The sequence below is a fragment of the Mercenaria mercenaria genome, chromosome 15 (genome assembly GCF_021730395.1).
Source record: "Mercenaria mercenaria strain notata chromosome 15, MADL_Memer_1, whole genome shotgun sequence".
NCBI classification, from domain to species: domain Eukaryota; kingdom Metazoa; phylum Mollusca; class Bivalvia; order Venerida; family Veneridae; genus Mercenaria; species Mercenaria mercenaria.
Genome location: NC_069375.1, coordinates 55529724 through 55549644, shown reverse-complemented (window position 1 = coordinate 55549644; position 19921 = coordinate 55529724). Strand labels below are relative to the sequence as shown.

Here is a 19921-nt window from a genome sequence, read left to right as displayed (position 1 = left end):
AACACTCCCGACAATAACCCCTATCCCTACTCTTTGTTAGACCCTTTTCTACCCTCTTTCTCACCGCCATATCTTTACATTCCGCACAGTAACTTGTATTTCATATTGGATGTTAAAGTTAAACCTGATATGTATATAAATATATAAAACTGACTATAGCCCTTATGAATGCAAAAATATGTAGGTCAGAAAATGGTATAATTTTTCCACACTATCCATTTTGAACAAGGCGTACAACTAGGTTTGTATCCAGCACTTTTACTGCATGATATATAAATCGCCGGTCCATAGTTTGTGATATTGACCGGTCCATGACTTGCTCAAGCTGATTGTTTCTATATTGGCATTTGTATTGTCCTTGACACAGTATGGTTTAGCCATCAGATAAAATTTAGCCATCAGATAAAATTTGCTATTTTAGATGCTCAAAAGTTACAGTATTTAAAACAAAACACATGCAGCCAGGGAACCAGTCTTTGTCTATAATTCAACAGTAGATTTTGCTGACCCGGCCTAAAGTAAAAACTTGAAGAAAAAAGATATGAAATTTATTTCTTATGACATTTCGATTCACTGTCAGGGCTGAAGTATTATCAGTCTGTTACATCGGCACCCAACGTAGATCACTCACGAGAGGATATGAATAGATACCTTGGAAGTCCCACAGAGGTTCAAACTCCTGGAATTCGAGGACGAATTCTAAAATTGAGATTGAGTATGTATTAGTGTACAGTTTAAGGCCTGCTTATATTATATGAGCTAGATTTTATAGCAACGTGGCAGAGCGTCAAAGTGTCCGGGTTCAGTGTATGTGTTAATTTCTTTTTACTCCATAAAGAACATCTTCTTAGCTTGTAAACTATAAATTTATATGTCTACTCAAAGAAGTATAAAATACATTTATTATGCCCCCCTTTGAAAAAGGAGGGGTATATTGTTTTGCAGATGTCGGTCGGTCGGTCGGTCGGAATGTAGACCTATCCGTTTCCGGATGATAACTCAAGAACGCTTGGGCCTAGGATCATGAAAGTTGATAGGGAGGTTGGTCACCACCAGTAGATGACCCCTATTGATTTTGAGGTCAGTATGTGAAAGGTCAAGGTCACAGTGACCCTGAATAGTAAAACGGTTTCCGGATGATAACTCAAGAACACTTGGGCCTAGGATCATGAAAGTTGATAGGCAGGTTGGTAATGACCAGCAGATGACCCCTATTGATTTTGAGGTCAGTATGTTAAAGGTCAAGGTCACAGTGACCCTGAACAGTAAAACGGTTTCCGGATGATAACTCAAGAACACTTGGGGCCTAGGATCATGAAAATTGATAGGGAGGTTGGTAATGACCAGCAGATGACCCCTGTTGATTTTGAGATCAGTATGTTAAAGGTCAAGGTCACAGTGACCCTGAACAGTAAAACAGTTTCCGGATGATAACTAAAGAACGCTTAGGCCTAGGGTCACGAAAGTTGATAGGCAGGTTGGTCATGACCAGCAGGTGACCCCTATTGATTTTGAGGTCAGTATGTCAAAGGTCAAGGTCACAGTGACCAGGAACAGTAAAATGGTTTCCAGGCAATAACTCAAGAACGCTTTGGCCTAGTGTCAGGAAAATTAATAGTTAGGTTGGCCATGACAGCAGATGACCCCTATTGATTTTGAGGTCAGTATGTGAAAGGTAAAGGGTCACAGTGACCCTGAACAGTAAAACGGTTTCCGGATGATAACTCAAGAACACTTGGGCCTAGGATCATGAAAATTGATAGGGAGGTTGGTAATGACCAGCAGATGACCCCTATTGATTTTGAGGTCTGTATGTCAAAGGTCAAGGTCACAGTGACCCTGAATAGTAAAACGGTTTCCGGATGATAACTCAAGAACACTTGGGCCTAGGATCATGAAAGTTGATAGGCAGGTTGGTAATGACCAGCAGATGACCCCTATTGATTTTGAGGTCAGTATGTCAAAGGTCAAGGTCACAGTGACCAGGAACAGTAAAATGGTTTCCAGGCAATAACTCAAGAACGCTTTGGCCTAGTGTCAATAGGTTAAATGTCAAGGTCAGATTAAACCAGAATGGTATAACTTTTGTTTACAGTGAGCATATAATTTCTGTTCCTTGTGCAATTACTAAATGCATCTAGGGGGGCATTTCGTGTTCGACGAGCTCTTGTTTTTTATAGCTCTTTGGTCTACTTTAGTAGCAATTTAATAGGTTGTACAGTGACTCTCTTTTATATGCACATGGCTGTTCCAACTATTTTATCATAAGTATTAGATCTATCTATCAGTATCATTTCTTATGCTTTCATGACAAAAATAACGTAGTCTATTTTAAAGCAGTTTAATATAAATCTGTTATTTTTAGCTCAGCTGAGCCAAAGGCTCTAGTTGAGCTATTGTGATCACTTACCGTCCGTCCGTCCGTCCACACTTTCCTTTAAACAACATCTCCTCCTAAACCATCAAGTCAATTTTGATGAAACTTCACAGGGATGTTCCTTGGATGGTCTTCTTTAAAATTATTCAAAGAATTAAATTCCATGCAGAACTTTGGTGGCCATGGCAACCGAAAGGAAAAACTTTAAAAATCTTTTTGTCCAAAACCACAAGTCATAGGGCTTTTATATTTGGTATATATGTAACGTCATGTAGATGTCCTACAAAGATTGTTCAGATTATTTCCCTAGGATCAAATATGGCCGCGCCCTGGGGGTCACATGGTTTACATAGACTTATATAGGGAAAGCTTTGGAAATGTTGTCCAAAACCACAAGACATAGAGCCTCAATATTTGGCATGTGACATCATCTAATGATCCCCTATAAAGATTGTTCAAATGATATCCCTTGGGTGAAAAGAGGCCCCGTCCCGGGGGTCTCAAGTTTTACATAGACGTACATAGGGAAAAAATTTAAAAATCTTCGTCTGAAACCAAAAGACATTGGCCTTTGATATTTGGTATGTAGCACTGCCTTTTGGTTTCCTACCAAAACTGTTCAAATTATGTCCTGAGGTGAAAAAAGGCCACGCCCTGTGGGTCTCAAGTTTTACATAGACTTAAATAGGAAAAAACGTTTAAAAATCTTCTTGTCTAAAACCACAAGACCTAGGCCTTTGATGTTTGGTATGTAACATTGCCTTGTGGTTCTCTACCAAGATTATTGAAAATTATGCCCCCGGGGTCCCAAGTTTTACATAGACTTATATAAAATAAAACTTAAAAATCTTCTTGTCTGAAACCAAAATACCTAGGCCTTTGATATTTGGTATGTAGCACTGCCTTTTGGCTTTCTACCAAAACTGTTCACATTATGCCCCTGGGGTGAAAAGAGGCCCCGCCCCGGGGGTCTAAAGTTTTACATAGACTTAAATTGGAAAGTTTTAAAAAAATCTTCTTGTCTGAAACCACAAGACCTAGGCCTTTGATGTTTGGTATGTAGTATTGCCTTGTGGTTCTCTACCAAGATTATTGAAATTTTGCCCTGGGGTGAACAGAGCCCTGCCCCGGGGGTACCAAGTTTTACATAGACATATAGGGAAAAAAATAAAAATCTTCTTATCTGAAACTGCAAGGCCTAGGCTTTTGACTTTTGGTATGTTGCAGTGCTTGGTGGTCCTTTACGAAGATTGTTCAAATTATGCCTCTGGAATAAAAAGAGGCACTGCCCTGGGGGTCCCAAGTTTACAAAGACTTACATAGGAAAACAATTTAAAAAACCTATTTGACTGAAAGTTCAAGGCCTAGGCTTTTGATATTCAGTATGTAACATTGCCTAGTGGCTCTCTAACAAGATTGTTCAAATTACGCCCCGGGGGTGAAAAGAGATCCCGCCCCGAGGGTCAGATAGTTTTTATATGAGTTATATAGGAAAAAATACTTCAAAAATTATCTGATTATATTTCCTATATTATTGAATTGTAACTACCGTATGACCCCAAGTATGTAGGGGACTGTAACCTTGACCTACTGACCTACTTTCATGTTTTTAAGATACAGCCTTGAAATTTGGATGGCATGTACAGTTTTGCACACCGATCTTAAAACTGACTTTCAGTGACCATGAATGTGACCTACTGACCTACTTTCTTGTTTTTTTTTAAGATACAGCCTTGAAATTTAGAGGGCTTACCGATCTTAAAACTGATTTTCAGTGACCTTGAATGTGACCTGCTGACTTACTTTCTTGTTTTTGAAGATATAGCTTTGAAATTTGGATGACATGTATAGTTTTGCATGACGATCTTTAGACATACTTTCAGAGACCATCAATGTGACCTACTGACCTACTTTCTTGTTTTCTAAGCTAAAGCAAAAGGATTTGGACCAACTGTAATACCTTTTTTACAGATTTCAAAAGCAATCTTGCATAATCTTTACCTTAACCCACTCTCCTAATTGTCTTGTTTTTAAAGCTTTAGCTCAGAAATTTGTTCAAATAAGCAACTCTACCAAGGCGAGCGATATAGGGCCGTTATGGCCCTCTTGTTTACTTATTAGATCTATACCTTTTTACTATGCTTAAACATAATTATTGTGATTTCTTCCTTTTTAGCTGTTCTGTCTTGTTACTCGCTGTTTTATATATGATTGTCGGAAAAACAGCCCAGTATAGCTAAAGATAACATTCGTCAACATTAAATCGCCCCTATTGGATGTACGCATGTATTGATTGTACTATATACTGACTAAAGCTTAGGGTTAGGTTTTACACAGGTTTAGTAGTGTACATTCAGTGCGTGCGTACACTCAATGTGGGAGATTTAATGCCAACCTGATAACATTACATTGTATGCCTTCTTGTATCTTGTAGCTAGTTTGTGCTTATTGCCAGTAGCCTCCCCTTAATACGCTTGCGCCATTTGTAAACATACAATTTCGGCTAATAGAAGAAATTATGACGTTTATTCAAGTACCAGTGCTTGTTTTGTTGATAGCGTTACTATTTTATTACATCCCAAAGATTCCTGAACCTAAATTGCTTCCGATTGTTGAGGGATTCTTTCAGCCGGAATTTATGGAGGTGGCACTAGTGTTTCGGTGAGTAAGGTCGGCTTTGTATGTGTAACCCTGGCAACATTTTACTGTGTTCGCTGATTGTGTTTTTAATATTTATATTAATGTGTGCATCGCGTCTATCTTCCTAATTTTAGTTACTTATTTTATTACCTGACTAATATTATATTATACAGTGACGTAGAAAGTGTGTGGATCAGTGAAAAGGCCGTATGAAGGTGTTCACCAGTTTTGCACGTGCATTTATACTAATCCCGCCAAACATTCTTTTCTAGCCTATCTTTCTATTCCCTGGACACTTCACTTCTTTGTTCTGTACTAGTAAGACGTATTTTGCAGTACTGTCTAGCGTATACAATCATATGCTTAGGAGTTTCTATACAGACATACATCTTTATTTAGATCTTTTTGAAGTAAACCTGGTAAGAATTATTTATTCTTTCCATGAAATTATATCATAATTTGTATTATCTTTCGAATACTGATCATGATATTGATGCAATTTGTAATTTTATATGTTGATGTTGAACGATAAAATTTGTGAAAAAGATGTTATCATTTATTTTAGGCTTTGTCGATACAGACAGAATAAGTGTGAGTTAAATTCGACAGCGTTGGGGTTAAGGCTACAAACCAATCCCCCGATTACATTTATGGCTCCAAGACCAGAATTACTCATGGACTACACAGAAGCCAGGATCCATTCACGGACGGCCAGCAAGTGCCACTAGTGGACGTCGCAGGCCTGCCATATACAAAAATCTGGCAACCGGACGACAGGATCTTACACCATAAATGGTATATTCCCTATCCCCTTTAATAGAGCTGTATCCCAAACCCTTTTATTATCATAAATTAAAAGACAGCCGAAACAAAAGCGCTGAAATTAAAAACTGTTAGCCGGCGAAAGTGGACTTCTTTCGACGATGTCATGTGCTCTGTGAACTGCACACGCTTGTGAAATGTTTATGTTAACGTATTTTTGAGTGTGTATTTTAGTTGTGTTATGTGTTTTACTGGATTTTAGGATCATAAATGTAAGTACCCTTTTATCTTACTGACTTTGCAAGAGTTTATTTTTGTAGCTCAGACGATTTTTCTTGACATGCTATAGTTAGGCTGTTGCATAGTTAGGCAAGAGTGGCAATAAATGTTTAATAGCTCAAACGGTTTATCATAAATTGACATTTATGGACATGCTATAGTTAGGCTGCTGCATAGTTAGGCATTTACAGTAAAGTTTTTAAATTATACAAAATCTTATAAGTAAATCATTCAGTAACGTTCCGCATAAAACTTTCATACAAGACTTGCTAGTTAATCAGTATCTGCATTAAAATTTTCTGAAAGTCCTCTCCCTTTTATGATTTCCAGTGCATTGGTTTTACTGCACAAAATACCAAACGACAGGTGTAAAAGCAGAGCTGTATTTTGTAATGAAATATTTTTTTTTTTATAGATGTTGTCATAGCAAGGAAAATCTGGTTTACAGAGAGGAGAATTTATACTAATTAGTGAGTGTTGACACTGTTTTGCAACATAAAAGTTTCCAGGCGATAAACTGCAATGACATTTCTTCTATTTCTAGGTACTCCATATAACAACTAACATATTACTAATATCACCGTGAGCAGTGGGAATGAACATAGTGAATTAAGTATATTTAGCGCATTTATATTTATATCATACATATTATTATATACTAGTACTTTGTGTTTGTGTTTACTGTGCTGCAAGCGACAGGGGTGCGCTGCGGAGAAAAAAAATACATGCGGTATACTTGCGATTTGCATTACAGTATCATTAGTATTATAAAATTAATGAAATTTGCGTGATTATCATTAGCATAAACGATTTTCAAGTATTTACTGAGAGTGTAGAAATTACCGATAGGTCACACGATCTAGATACACAGTTAGTCTGTTTGTAAACATTATCGATCCATTGACCTATTGATTTTCACACGCTGTGCAGTTTAAATAAGGTCAATAATTATTTACGTTTTTCAATATTTTTCAGTTCAGAGGAAAATACTATGTTAATATGATCTTATAAGTTGAGTTTACGGCCAATCACGTTATAATTATTTTAAACACCGTATTTTGTGTTTTGCGCGTTTTTGTTTATTTTGCGTATCGTGTGTAGAGATACCGTCGTAAACACTGCTTAGAATCATATGAGCCGCGCCATGAGAAAACCAACATAGTGGCTTTGCGACCAGCATGGATCCAGCCCAGCCTGCGCATCTGCGCAGTCTGGTCAGGATCCATGTTGTTCGCTAACGGTTTCTCTAATTGCAATAGGCTTTAAAAGCGAACAGCATGGTTCCTGACCAGACTGCGCGAATGCACAGGCTGGTCTGGATCCGTGCTGGTCGCAAAGCCACTATGTTGGTTTTCCCATGGCGCGTCTCATAAACCTTTCTATACATTTTTGGTGGCTGCTGCCACCAGTGTCAAAAAGAATACTCCGTTTCAGAAATCTTGTCAGTTCTTAAGACCATCCTAACAACACAACCAGAAATAGTTCCAAGTTTTCCAGGTAAACAATTATCTACACAACGTGCAGAATATGCAAAGCTACAATATATGCCTTAATACCATTTTTAATGTAAATTCGGCGACTAAAATCAATACAAACTGAAGTCAACGTTTTAATTAAAACAACCACGTGTATGAATACAAATATGCAAATTTATGGTCACGTGAATAAACGATGACCTCATGTCACCTGAACTGGAGCGATGATATTGATTAGCTATTGCATAGTACTGCCCCAGAGGTCACGTAGCTTATAACGTAGAAAAGGTAGCTTATATATATAGAAACCTAGCCTGGGAATCCAGACTGACAATTCAAAAATGTTTCCTAACCGCAGTGTCAAATGTATAACTCCCGAAAATTAAGGCTTTATTTGATAAAGAACAATGACTTCTGCTAGCGGCTAAAAACAGAAACGGAATTTCAACGGAAACGTTTCCAAACATTTCCGGTCCATAGACAATATACCAGTTTGTACCTCTGATAGCTTTTCCAGCAAGTTGTAACACTTTTTAAATATGTCAGAACAAACTTAAATGTTCGTTATAGCTGTCAAGTTGTAAGATATTATATCAATGCAACCGTAGTGATCTAAGAATGTTACTGAATTTTCGACTGCATTGTCTCGTTTTCGTTTCAAGCACGCAAAAATATGACCACATGTTAATTAAGCTATTTATAGAAAATCGATAATCAGCAGTGATATGGATTTCCTCAGGCGTTGATACTGCCAATTAACACTAATTAGCGCAAATTTAGTGAAATGATTTATGAACAGGACAATACTTTATTGATATAACTTGAGCATGTACAGTTCATCGTTATATCAAGAACAAAATATACTAAAACATGCTTAGCAATACTAGAGTGAACAAAAATTAAAGAACATTCAGTTAAAATTCATTCGATATTGTTTGCAATTTGACCTGCCGTGAGAATCAAAGACATGTTTGTTTTCTAAATAATATTCCCTCACGGATAATCTTCCTTCAGCAAATGTACAATATAAGATACTATATGTATGCATAGATACACATGTATTCGGTATAATTTCGTCTGACAAAACACGAATTATCAACGTGGAAACCCACAGGTCGCTCAAGCTGAGAAGTGTTGCAAGCTCGCTTTGACTAAGTGGTGCTACTGTATCACGATTTCTTCGACTTGTAAGCCCGTGAAAGTGGGCGCAGCGATGATACTAATACTCGCCTTTTTGAAATGGCAATCTGTCAGACTGTAGCAAGTCGTCTGATAACAGATTTGACCAACTTAAAGACTGAATTGTTTCAAGACAGATTCTGCTCACTTCAGCTAAATTCATTCGAGTCGCACCATGAGAAAAACAACATAGTGCATTTGTGACCAGCAAGGACCCAGATCAAACTGCGGATCCGCACACCACTCTGGTCAGGATCCTTGCTGTTCGCTAACGGTTTCTCGAGTTGCAATAGGCTTCGAAAGCTAATAGCATGGATTCTGACCAGACTGCGCGGATGCACAGGCTGGTCTGGATCCATGCTGGTCGCAAACGCACAACGCTGGTTTTCTCATGGTGCGTCTCAATATATCTGGATACAAATATATGTATAAAACTTAAAACGGTTTCGTTTCGCCAGTTACATATTTTCGACTTTTTTCTCGGTCTGACTAAAGTTGTAAGTTTGTCTGACTTAATGTCCAGCATTTTTGCGAAGCCTGCTGTTATGTCTAGCGAACTTTTGAGTATAACAGATGGAGTGAAAATTGATGCACCTCTAAAATACACTGGCTGCACAACTGACATTCTGAGGTGCATTTGTGGTGCATGTTTGTGTTGTTTTCTTTCACAAAAGTCTCATGAAAACCACAGCTATCTGATACGGACTAAATCAGTGTGTATAATAATTCATGACAGACACTGCCCAAAAGCTTTAAAAAGAAATCTTTAAAGCTGAATGATTTGGAGAAAAGGCTTATATTATCTATTCATAGTAAAACATCTTCGATGTAATTTATGTTGTAGTTTTCGTCACAAATAATCAAAAAGGATCAAAACTATTCGTTAAAGACTGAATCAGTGTGTATGTAAACAATGACTGGCAGTGAAAAAAGGATTAATTTTGAAACCAAAGCCGAATATTAAAAAAATGCAAAAAAAAAGTTCTTATGGTTTATATTAACAATTCCTCAGTTGTTGCTTTCTTTGTAATATTTTAAACATTGATTAGCAGCCACCATCAGCGCTTTGAGCGCATTGATTTTTTGTGTGTGTTTTGAATTCCATCATGGAAACGTCTGAAGCCAATCAGAGGAAACACAACTTAAGATGGATGAAGTACTTAAAATATATTGAGGAAAAATATCAATTTAATCCCAAGGCTAGCAAAACTGCCCCGCTCGCAAGTACAGGGACACCAGAGTTGAGTGCGAAAAGCCTGTCCACTTCCGGGAGCAGTCCTCGCAAGAGAACTACAAGAAAACCAGGTAAGACAGTCCACTCTGCAAATCCAGTCACAGAGATAATAGCAGACAGTGCCAGTTTCTCTAGTGGTTCCGAGTCGAATGGTGATAGTGACAGAACCGGAATATTATTCCTCCTCCACTAAGAAAACCTCCAAAACAGTTGAGACCAGTATACCCTTCTTCTCTTCAAACTGAGACTGAATCCTCTCTCAGACTCCCTACTCAATTTTCAGGAATTTCATAGGTTCTGGAACTCCCGTAAAAGTAGAGGCCAACGCTAATCGTGAGATTTTCTTTGTTTGATACCTTAATTTTATACATGTTTTCAGGTTTACAGATTACATGAACATAATTGTATCTGATAAATTAAATTCTAAATTTATTTCTTTGCAGGAATTCATTTGTTAGAGAATTATCATTACAAGTATTTATTTTCAGGATCATGCGTTCTTTTCTGAAATATGACAAATGACAGTTTTTTCTGTTTTACAGGAAACAGTATCTGGAGGGGATTTTTGACTAATGTTTTATTTTTTATTTTTATGTGGAAACATTAGGAGCCATTTCCTTAAAGGAGGGGAATGTGTAACTCTGGCAACATTTTACAGTTCGCTGATTGTGTTTTATTTGTATTAATGTGCCCATCGCGTCTACCTCCCTATTTTCAGTATTTATTCAATTACCTAACTAAAGTAATATATATCAAACATTGACGTAGCGAGTGTATGGGTCAGTGAAAAGGTCGTATGAATATATTTACTAGTTTTGCACGTGCAGTTATACTAATCCCGCGAAACATTCTGTTTCCGCCTATCTTTCTATTCTCTGGACACTTCACTTCTTTACCTGCCCGCTTAGCTCAATAGAGAAAGCGCAGGTCTACGGATCGCAGAGTCGTGAGTTCGATCCTCGGGCGGGTCGTATGTTGTCTGTGGCGATTTGATAGAAGACATTGTATCAGAAATCATCCGTCCTCCACTCTAAGCCATGTGGGGAAGTTACTTGCGGAGAACTGGTTTGTACTGGTACAGAATCCAGGAACACTGGTTAGGTTAACTGCCCGCCGTTACGTAACTGACATACTGTTGAAAAACGGCGTTAAACCCAAAACAAACAAACAAACAAACAAACAAACACACTTCACTTCTTTGTTCTGTACAAGTAATACGTACTTTGCAATACTGTCTAACGCATACTATTATATGATTAAAAGTTTTTTATACAGACACACATCTCTGTTTAGATCTTTTGGAAGTGATCCTGGTAAGAATTATTTATTCTTTTCATGAAATTATATCATAAATTGTATTGTCTTTCGAATACTGATATTGATGCAATTCTTATTTTTTATACGCCCGTCTCTTAAGGAACGGGGTGTATTATGTGAACACCCGTGGCCGGCGGCGGGCGGGCGGCCGGCGTTCAAAAGCATGTCCGCTCTCTAAATCAAAGAATTTTCATCCAATCTTCACCAAACTTGGTGACAATGTTTGTGGGCATAATATCTTGGTCATGTTCGATAACCAGTCAAATCGCCCCATACACTTGGATTACGGCCCTTGAATTACTCGAAAAACTGCAAATTTAGCCTTGTCCGCTCTCTAAGTCAAACAGTTTTCACCCGATCTTCACCAAGCTTGCTGACAATGTTTGCGAGCATAATAACCGACCAAGTTCGATAACCAGCCAAACCGCCCCAGACACTCTTGGATTATGGCCCTTGAATAACCCTTAAAACTGCAAACAGCCTTGTCCGCTCTCTAAGTCGAACAGTTTTTATCCGATCTTCCACAGACTTGCAGATAATGTTTGTGGGCATAACATCTCAGCCAAGTTCGATAAGCAACCAAATCGCCCAAGGCACTCTTGGACTACGGCCCTTGAATTACTCGAAATCTGCGAATTAATAAGCCTTGTCCGCTCTCTAAGTCAAACAGTTTTCATCCGATCTTCACTGAACTTGCTGACAATGTTTGCGGGCATAATATCTCGGCCAAGTTCGATAACCAGCCATATCGCCTCAGTCACTCTTGGATTATGGCCCTTGAATTACTCGAAAAACTGCAAACAGCCTTGTCCGCTCTCTAAGTCGAACAGTTTTCTATAAATGAAAACACAAACGTAAGTAGTAGAAGAATTGATTTATTGCTACATACAAAAAGTAGTGAAATAACTAACAGAGCAGGGTTTTATAATAATCACAACACAGCTGTTATATCTAACTTCATAATAAGCCACAAAATTACGTATAAATGGTTATATGTCACAACTAATCTTGCGAATGTCGTTTAGGGACAGGAACATTATGTTAAAAAGACACCTTTCTTTGATCGGATATTTAACCATGTATCAGTGAAAATTCAAAATCGGCCTACCGGTATCTGTATCATTATAAATGGTAACTGTTCGACTTGTAAGGCCAGTACATTTATCTGTATTTCTGTGACTTTTTAAAACTGTAGAATGGTCATACATTAAATCAAATGAAATCTTTGCATTATTCTATTTTGTTGATTTTAATATGAGCTATGTTGCAACCTATGTTGAACATAGTTGCTAACTACCCTCAATTTCCAAGAACAATTCAACGTATTGCAAGTATTGAAGTGTAATAAAATAGTTTCAGAGAATAAATCCCAATCAATAAATCATTATTATCTTTTGAAATAGAAATTAAAAATTGTCTAATCGAAACATTTTACATTGAAGCAAAAAAAAAACTAAAAAAAACTAAATTAGACTTGTTTCTTTCAAGTCTTATTTCTACCTATCAGCGACAAAACTTGTTAAATTGTAGTTTCGTTAAAATTTACAAAACTCTGAAGCCAGTAACAGTGCATTATTTTCGCCGGTTTGGCTATTTCCATTGTTCCTATGTTTGTTAAATGATGGTCAATTTAAGAAAATTCAGCCAAAAAAAAAAAAATGAAATAAAGACTACTGCTAATCGGATGTTCATAAAATATAAATATTTACAATTATTTCAGTTTTCATGTCAACTTAAATATTGGTGGTGGTGTTGTAAGAATTACAAATGTTCCTATGCTGATTCCTATAAATATGTTTAGTAGATTTGTTTGAATGCGTAAGGATTACATAGATGGATTTTCCGTACTATGACAAACAGTTTAGTTCGAAAATATTGAAGGAGTGTTACAATTTGTTTGATCCAATATGCAAACAACCTTCTGAGTTCTCTGTTGTTTGTGGACTGTTTACACCAATTAGAAAGTGACTTATCAGTGTTACATGTGTTGCAGTCCTAAATGTAGTTCCATGTTGTTGCTGAATAATGGTGTAATGAATCATATAAAGATGTGACAGTTACACTTTCGGATTCGTTTTATCGCTTATTGTATTGAAAACAAATTCTAGACCACTATCATTGTAAATATCCAGGTTTTACTTTTATTCATTGAGAAAACGCATATTTGCTAAAAGGCAGTTTCCAAATGAGCCATTTCGGAGAGTGATGTTTTCCAGAACAGACTATTTTTCTCATACGTAACAAAACGTTTCAATATTGTTTATTTTTGGTAAGAAGACAAGTCATACTAAATGTCTATATATTGTTTTCATATCATTGATTTGCTCTTAAGTGCTGAAAATGAAGTCTGAAGATTTATATTAAATAAAGAAGGAAGGAATGCAGGTGGAGGAAGACCCCAGGTGCCCCTCCGTGCATTATTTCATCACGAGCGGGCACCTGAGTAGAACCACCGACCTTCCGTAAGCCAGCTGGATGGCTTCCTCACATGTAGAATTCAACGCCCCGAGTGAGGCACAATACCATATTAATTAGAAAACAACGTTAAATGATTTACAATATATAAAAGGATAATGGTCAAGAATTAAGTTTACTTAACACTGAAATATAACGACGGTAACCTTTTTGTGGAACTTTTTGTAGTACAGGTGTCAGTTAACATTTTGTATAAAATGTGTATAAAATAGACCACATATGATGTTGTTTTTTCGAAACATCTCCGTATTGATTGTTGACGGTAATATATTGAATTCGACCTTTTTTGAGTTGTAATTTCGGAGTCTATAACGATACTTGGTGACAAACATTCATGTATATTTGAGACAGTCTCTAATTATTTTGAGGTACCATTAACCAGAAAATTCAATACCAACATGTTTATACTTCTCCCGCGCATAAACTATCTTTATAGAAACAATACAATCTCGCATTGAAAATTATGTACATAAAAACAAATTATTTTAAAAGACTAGTGTAATAATATTTAGAATAGAAATATAAATACATGTCAATCACAATACCATATTAACTAGAAAACAACGTTAAATGATTTATATTTACAAAAAAAATCATTTTTTTTCTAAAAGTTTGTAATAATATTTAAAATGAAAGATAAATACATGTCAATCACAATACCATTTTTTTTTATTATTTAAAGTCGCACCGACACATGATAGGTCATATGTCGACTTTCCAACTTTAATGGTGGAGGAAGACCCCAGGTGCCCCTCCGTGCATTATTTCATCATGAGCGGGCACCTGAGTAGAACCACCGACCTTCCGTAAGCCAGCTGGATGGCTTCCTCACATGTAGAATTCAACGCCCCGAGTGAGGCACAATACCATATTAATAAGAAAACAACGTTAAATGATTTACAATATAAAGAAGGATAATGGTCAAGAATTTAGTTTACTTAACACTGAAATATAACGACGGTAACCTTTTTGTAAAACTTTTTGTAATACAGATGTCAGCTAACATTTTGTATAAAATGTGTATAAAATAGACCACATATGATGTTGCTTTTCCGAAGCATCCCCGTATTGATGGTTGACGGTAACATATTGAATTCAACCTTTTTTGAGTTGTAATTTCGAAGTCTATTACGATACTTGGTGACAAACATTCATGTATATTTGAGACAGTCTCAAATTATCTTGAGGTACCATCAACCAGAAAATTCAATACCAAACATGTTTATACTTCTTCCTCGCGTAAACTATCTTCATAGAAACAATACAATCTCACATTGAAAATTATGTACATAAAAGTCAAATTACTTTAAAAGTGTGTAATAATATTTAGAATAGAAATATTAATACATGCCAATCACAATACCATGTTAACTAGAAAACAACGTTAAATGATTTATATATTTAAATGATAATGGTCAAGAATTAAAGTTACTTAACACTGAAATATGACGACGGCCACCTTTTTGTAGAACATTTTTAGTGCAGATGTCAGCTAATATTTGTATAAAATGTGTATAAATAAACCACATCTGATGATGCTTTTTCAGAACATCTCCATATTGATGGTCGGCGGTAACATATTGAATTCGACCTTGTTTGAGCTGTAATTTCGGAGTCTATTACGATACTTGGCGACAAAACATTTATATATTTGATACAGTCTCTAATTATCTTGAGGTACCATCAACCAGATAAGTCTATCTATCTATCTATCTATCTTCCGTTAATGTCAAACCCCTCATGAGGACGTAGACAATTAAAGTCAATACCAAACTTGCTTATACTTCTCCCTCGCATAAAATATCTTTATAGAAACAATACAATCTCGCATTGAAAAATATATACATAAAAATCACATTTTTCTAAAAGTGTGTAATGATATATAAAATTAAAAGATAAATACATGTCAATCACAATGCCGTATTAATTAGAAAACAACGTAAAATGACTTATATATAGAAAGGATAATGGTCAAGAATTAAATTTATCTACCATAACGGCGGTAAAAATTACATCACAATATCTAACGGTATAATCAAATTCAAATATAAGAATTAACTAGAACTGAAGAGGAGTGACTTATACCCGCCCCCCCCCCCCCCCATACAGTCTTGTCACAGCAGAATGGCAACCATAAGAAATTTAAGAAATTTTAAAAATACTTAGAATAATATAAAACTTAAAAAAGACTTAATACTTCAAAAAAAAACATGTACTCGTATTCGGAGTACTTCATCCTGGGCTTCCGTGACACATGCAAGTAATACTAGTTTATGCGCCCAGGATGAGGGATGACGGAAATATTAAAGTCTCTAATGTTAGAGATACACTAAAAATGAATACAAAAGACGTCTTACCGACACATGTTACCACAGAAAAAATGTCTTTACTTTTTACATAGGACTAATAAAAAAAGTTAGAAAAATACCTAAAATATTGAAAATTCAAAAATAGAATTTCTAAAAATAGACTAATTCTTGGAATTTAAGCAAAAGTAACTAAGTACAAAGGTTAAAAATAAGGTTACATTCCTTTGGCTCTAAGCCAATCAGAATGATATATAGCGAAAATGCATAAAAATTAAACTTAATTTCTAAGTAAAAGGGGCATAATTCATGAACAAATGGTGTCACATGATGTGGGTGATGAGGTGGAACATCTATTTTAAGTTTGAATCAATTCCAGTTAGTAATTACTGAGATATAGCGAAAATGCATCAAAATTAACCTTGATTTCTTAGAAAAAAGGGCATAATTCATGAAAAGTTGGTGTCAGAGTTATGCATCTTGTGCCACATGATGTGGGTGACAAGGTAAAACATTTATATCAAGTTTGAATCAAATTTTAACCCATTTAGAAATAACTGAGATATAGTGAAAATGCATCAAAATTAATCTTATTTTCTAAATAAAAGGGGGCATAATTCATGAAACGTTGGAGCCAGAGTTATGCACCTTGTGTCACATGATGTGGGTGACAAGGTGGAACATCTATTTTAAGTTTGAATCAAACCCATTTAGAAATAACAGATATAGTGAAAATGCATCACAATTAACCTTAGATTCTAAGTAAAAGGGGGCATAATTCATGAAAAGTTGGTGTCAGAGTTATGCACCTTGTGTCAAATGATGTGGGTAATAAGGTGGAACATCTGTTTTAAGTTTGAATCAAATACATTTAGTAATAACTGAGCTAATAGATTTCGCGACGGGACGGGACGGGACGCGACAAAACTGCCTCCTATATACCACCCCTCCCCACCCCACCAAACATGTTTGATGGGGGTATAAAAACAAATATGTATATGTTCACATGTATCATACAAACTATATAACAGTACCGTCTTTGAGAAACAATGACAACATTCAAACAACAAATTATTAAAGGGGGTGGGGGGGGGGGGGAGTTTCTTAAAAATTAAAATACTGACAATATATTTGTTTGGTTTTACATAATACGATACATCAAGGATACCTAAGCAATATTATGGAAGTGAGAAAAAGGCTATATCTATATCTTATATATAATAATGAAAGTACTTAATTTTCAGGCTTTCGCAAAATTGTTTATCTGAAATATCCTTCTAAGAAAAATAATGTTACCGCCACCCTTGAATAGAATAAACACAAATGCGCCGAAAAACCATTAATGACCCAAAATATAAAACCTAGGGGAATTTCGTTTTTTAAAGTATTTCGTCAGTACCATCGATTTTTAAACCCAATTTGGGATCGACTTATTTTTACAAGATATTTGTAGCCCCCCTTTGGGAAAATCAGTGTTTTTTTCTTAAGACACCCCATTACCGCCCACTGTTTTATCAAAAACTTTTTTTCCTATATCTTTAAATTTTCCTCTTTTATTTTTCCCGTAATTCCCACCCGACATCGAACAACTTGCCCAAAATTTGAGACTTTATTACCCTTTTTTATTCGCAGTAGAGCACTTTTGTCGGCTTTTGCCTGATTTGTCCCACCGGAAACCCGGGAAAAATTTTACCGTGAAAGCACAGAAAAATTTACGTAAGAACGGGATAAGACAGCAATAGTTCTATACGGTCAGCATTTTTTTGTCTCTAAAAGCTTCGCGTATTATACCGTTTTTTTTTTTTTAAGGATGCCCCCTTAAAATAGTGTCCCTTCTTTTAAAGGGTTTTTAAAAGTACAAAAAACTCCTTTGACTTAACTGTTTGGGGGGTATGGGTTTTAAAACCCCTTTGGGGAAACAAATTATTTTCCTTTTTATTTCTTTTTTTTTTCAGTAGGTTTTTACTTTTTTAAGATTTAAATTATTGATTCATTGAAAAAAGTAAAAAATTTTTATTTGTTAAAGAAAATTTTTTTAAATTAAATTTAAAGGAGGGCAGAGTTAGACATTTTTAAAAAATTGATTTAAAATGAAGTAAAAGTTTTTGCTTTACTTTTTAAGTTTTAATATTGTGGAGAAAATAAGAAAGGTTTTACTTTCCCCCAATGAGCAAAATGAGCAAATTTTAAAAAACGTCTCCCGGGATCGTTTAAATTTTTGAATGTTGGAGTTTAGAATTCTTTTTAATTTAAAACCCCTTTTATTGAGGCACGAAAGAAAATATTCGCAGTTTAATGGTATAATGAGTTTCTGCAAACTTTTTGGGAAAAAGGGGGACCATCAGGGAATTTTTACTGTGAGGCCCTACCAAAAATTTGAGGGATTTGGTGGGAGTTGTTTTGGCCGGGAAAATTTTATTATTTAAAATTAAAATTTATAAATTTGTATTTTCTATTTAAAATTTTTTTATCATTTTATATATAAACGATTTTAATATTTATTTCTTGGATATGCGGGAAAGTTTTTTTTTCATAGAAAGGATGATATTGACGTTTGCTATGCAATATGATTTTAAATAAAAGGGAAAGTAAAATTTTGTTTTTCCCGGGTTCCAAAACTGCATTATATTGCAGGGGCAAAAAAAATTTTTAGTTTATTATTGTAAATGTAACGTTTTTAAAACCCTTTACTTTTTTTTGGTTATTTGCAAAAAGCTTTTTAATAACATGCAATTAAGGGGAAAAACAATTTTAAATGAAAATTATTTAGACAATGCAGATTTTTAAAATCCCATTTGGGGTTTAAATTTGAATGCGGAATGTTTCCATTAAAAGACCCTTTAAACGAGGTTTTTAATTTTTTAAGTCTAAAACGCCCAAAAAAATATCTGTTTTAAACGGTTAAATTTTCAAAATTCATTTACTTGTACCCGGGATTTTAAAAACTTTTCGCGCGATTGGGGGTGGGTGTTTTGGTGTTGGGGGGGGGGGGGGGGGGGGGGGGGGGGGGGGCCCCAACCCCTGCAATTCAAAAGGTTAAAGCACTAATGCGAAATCCCTTAAAAATGGGTGAACAAATCCCCCCCCAAAAAACTTTTAACAAATAAGCCTGAATATCTGCTTGTGTATAGGGTGAATTCATTATTTTCCCAAGGGGTTGTCATTTGTGATTTTTTTAAACTTCGAACAACAATTTTAAGTGCCTTTGGCTGCTGTAAAATTTCCCTCCGTAAAAAATTCGTCTTGTAATATTTTCTCTTTAAGATCTGGAGCCCATTCAATAGAATGTAAAAAGTGTTCCGCTTAAGGGTGCTAGGGAGGGAGAGGTTTTAAAAACATTTCTTACTCTATAAAACGACTAATCAAACCCGATCCTGTTTTTTATTCTTTTTTGGTTCCCCTCTTGTTTCCCAAATGGGTTTCCCTTTTACTTTTTTTTATTTTCATTTCTGGTCTTAAAATTGATTAGAGAAATTTTTTTATTGTGAACTTTTGGCAAGTAAGATTTGCTTTCCCCCACTCCCTCCATGAACAGGCTCAATTAAACCGCCCCTGCAACATTTTTTTTTTTTTGTGTTGGGAAACCTGTGGATTTTTCCCGTTCTTTTTCCCTTTTATATTGCAGGTATAAACCCCAAATGTAAAAAAAAAAATGTAAATTTATGGTCATCCCTTTTTTTGCGTTTCTTTGCATTTGGGTATAACCCTTAAATTGGATTTAGGGACTTTTCCCTAATAGAATTTTAAAAAGTCAAAATACGTCACCCCACAATAAAACGTCTGACGTAAATTTGTCATTTCATTTTAAACAAAAAAGTGTGTTTCTTGAAGTCCTTTGCAGTCCTGTAAAACCCCAATTTGTTGGTTGATAAAACGT

The 19921-nt window shown here is 35.6% G+C and overlaps 1 protein-coding gene across 1 annotated transcript in view; it reads left to right on the top strand.

The window, feature by feature from the left end:
- The first annotated feature begins 4895 nt into the window (after positions 1–4895).
- LOC123555110 (beta-lactamase domain-containing protein 2-like) overlaps positions 4896–19921 on the top strand; it is a 49744-nt gene continuing 34718 nt past the window's right edge. The window contains exon 1 of the mRNA XM_053524245.1: positions 4896–5038. Within this exon, the coding sequence (XP_053380220.1) occupies positions 4896–5038 (143 nt within the window). The remainder of the gene's footprint in view (positions 5039–19921) is intronic.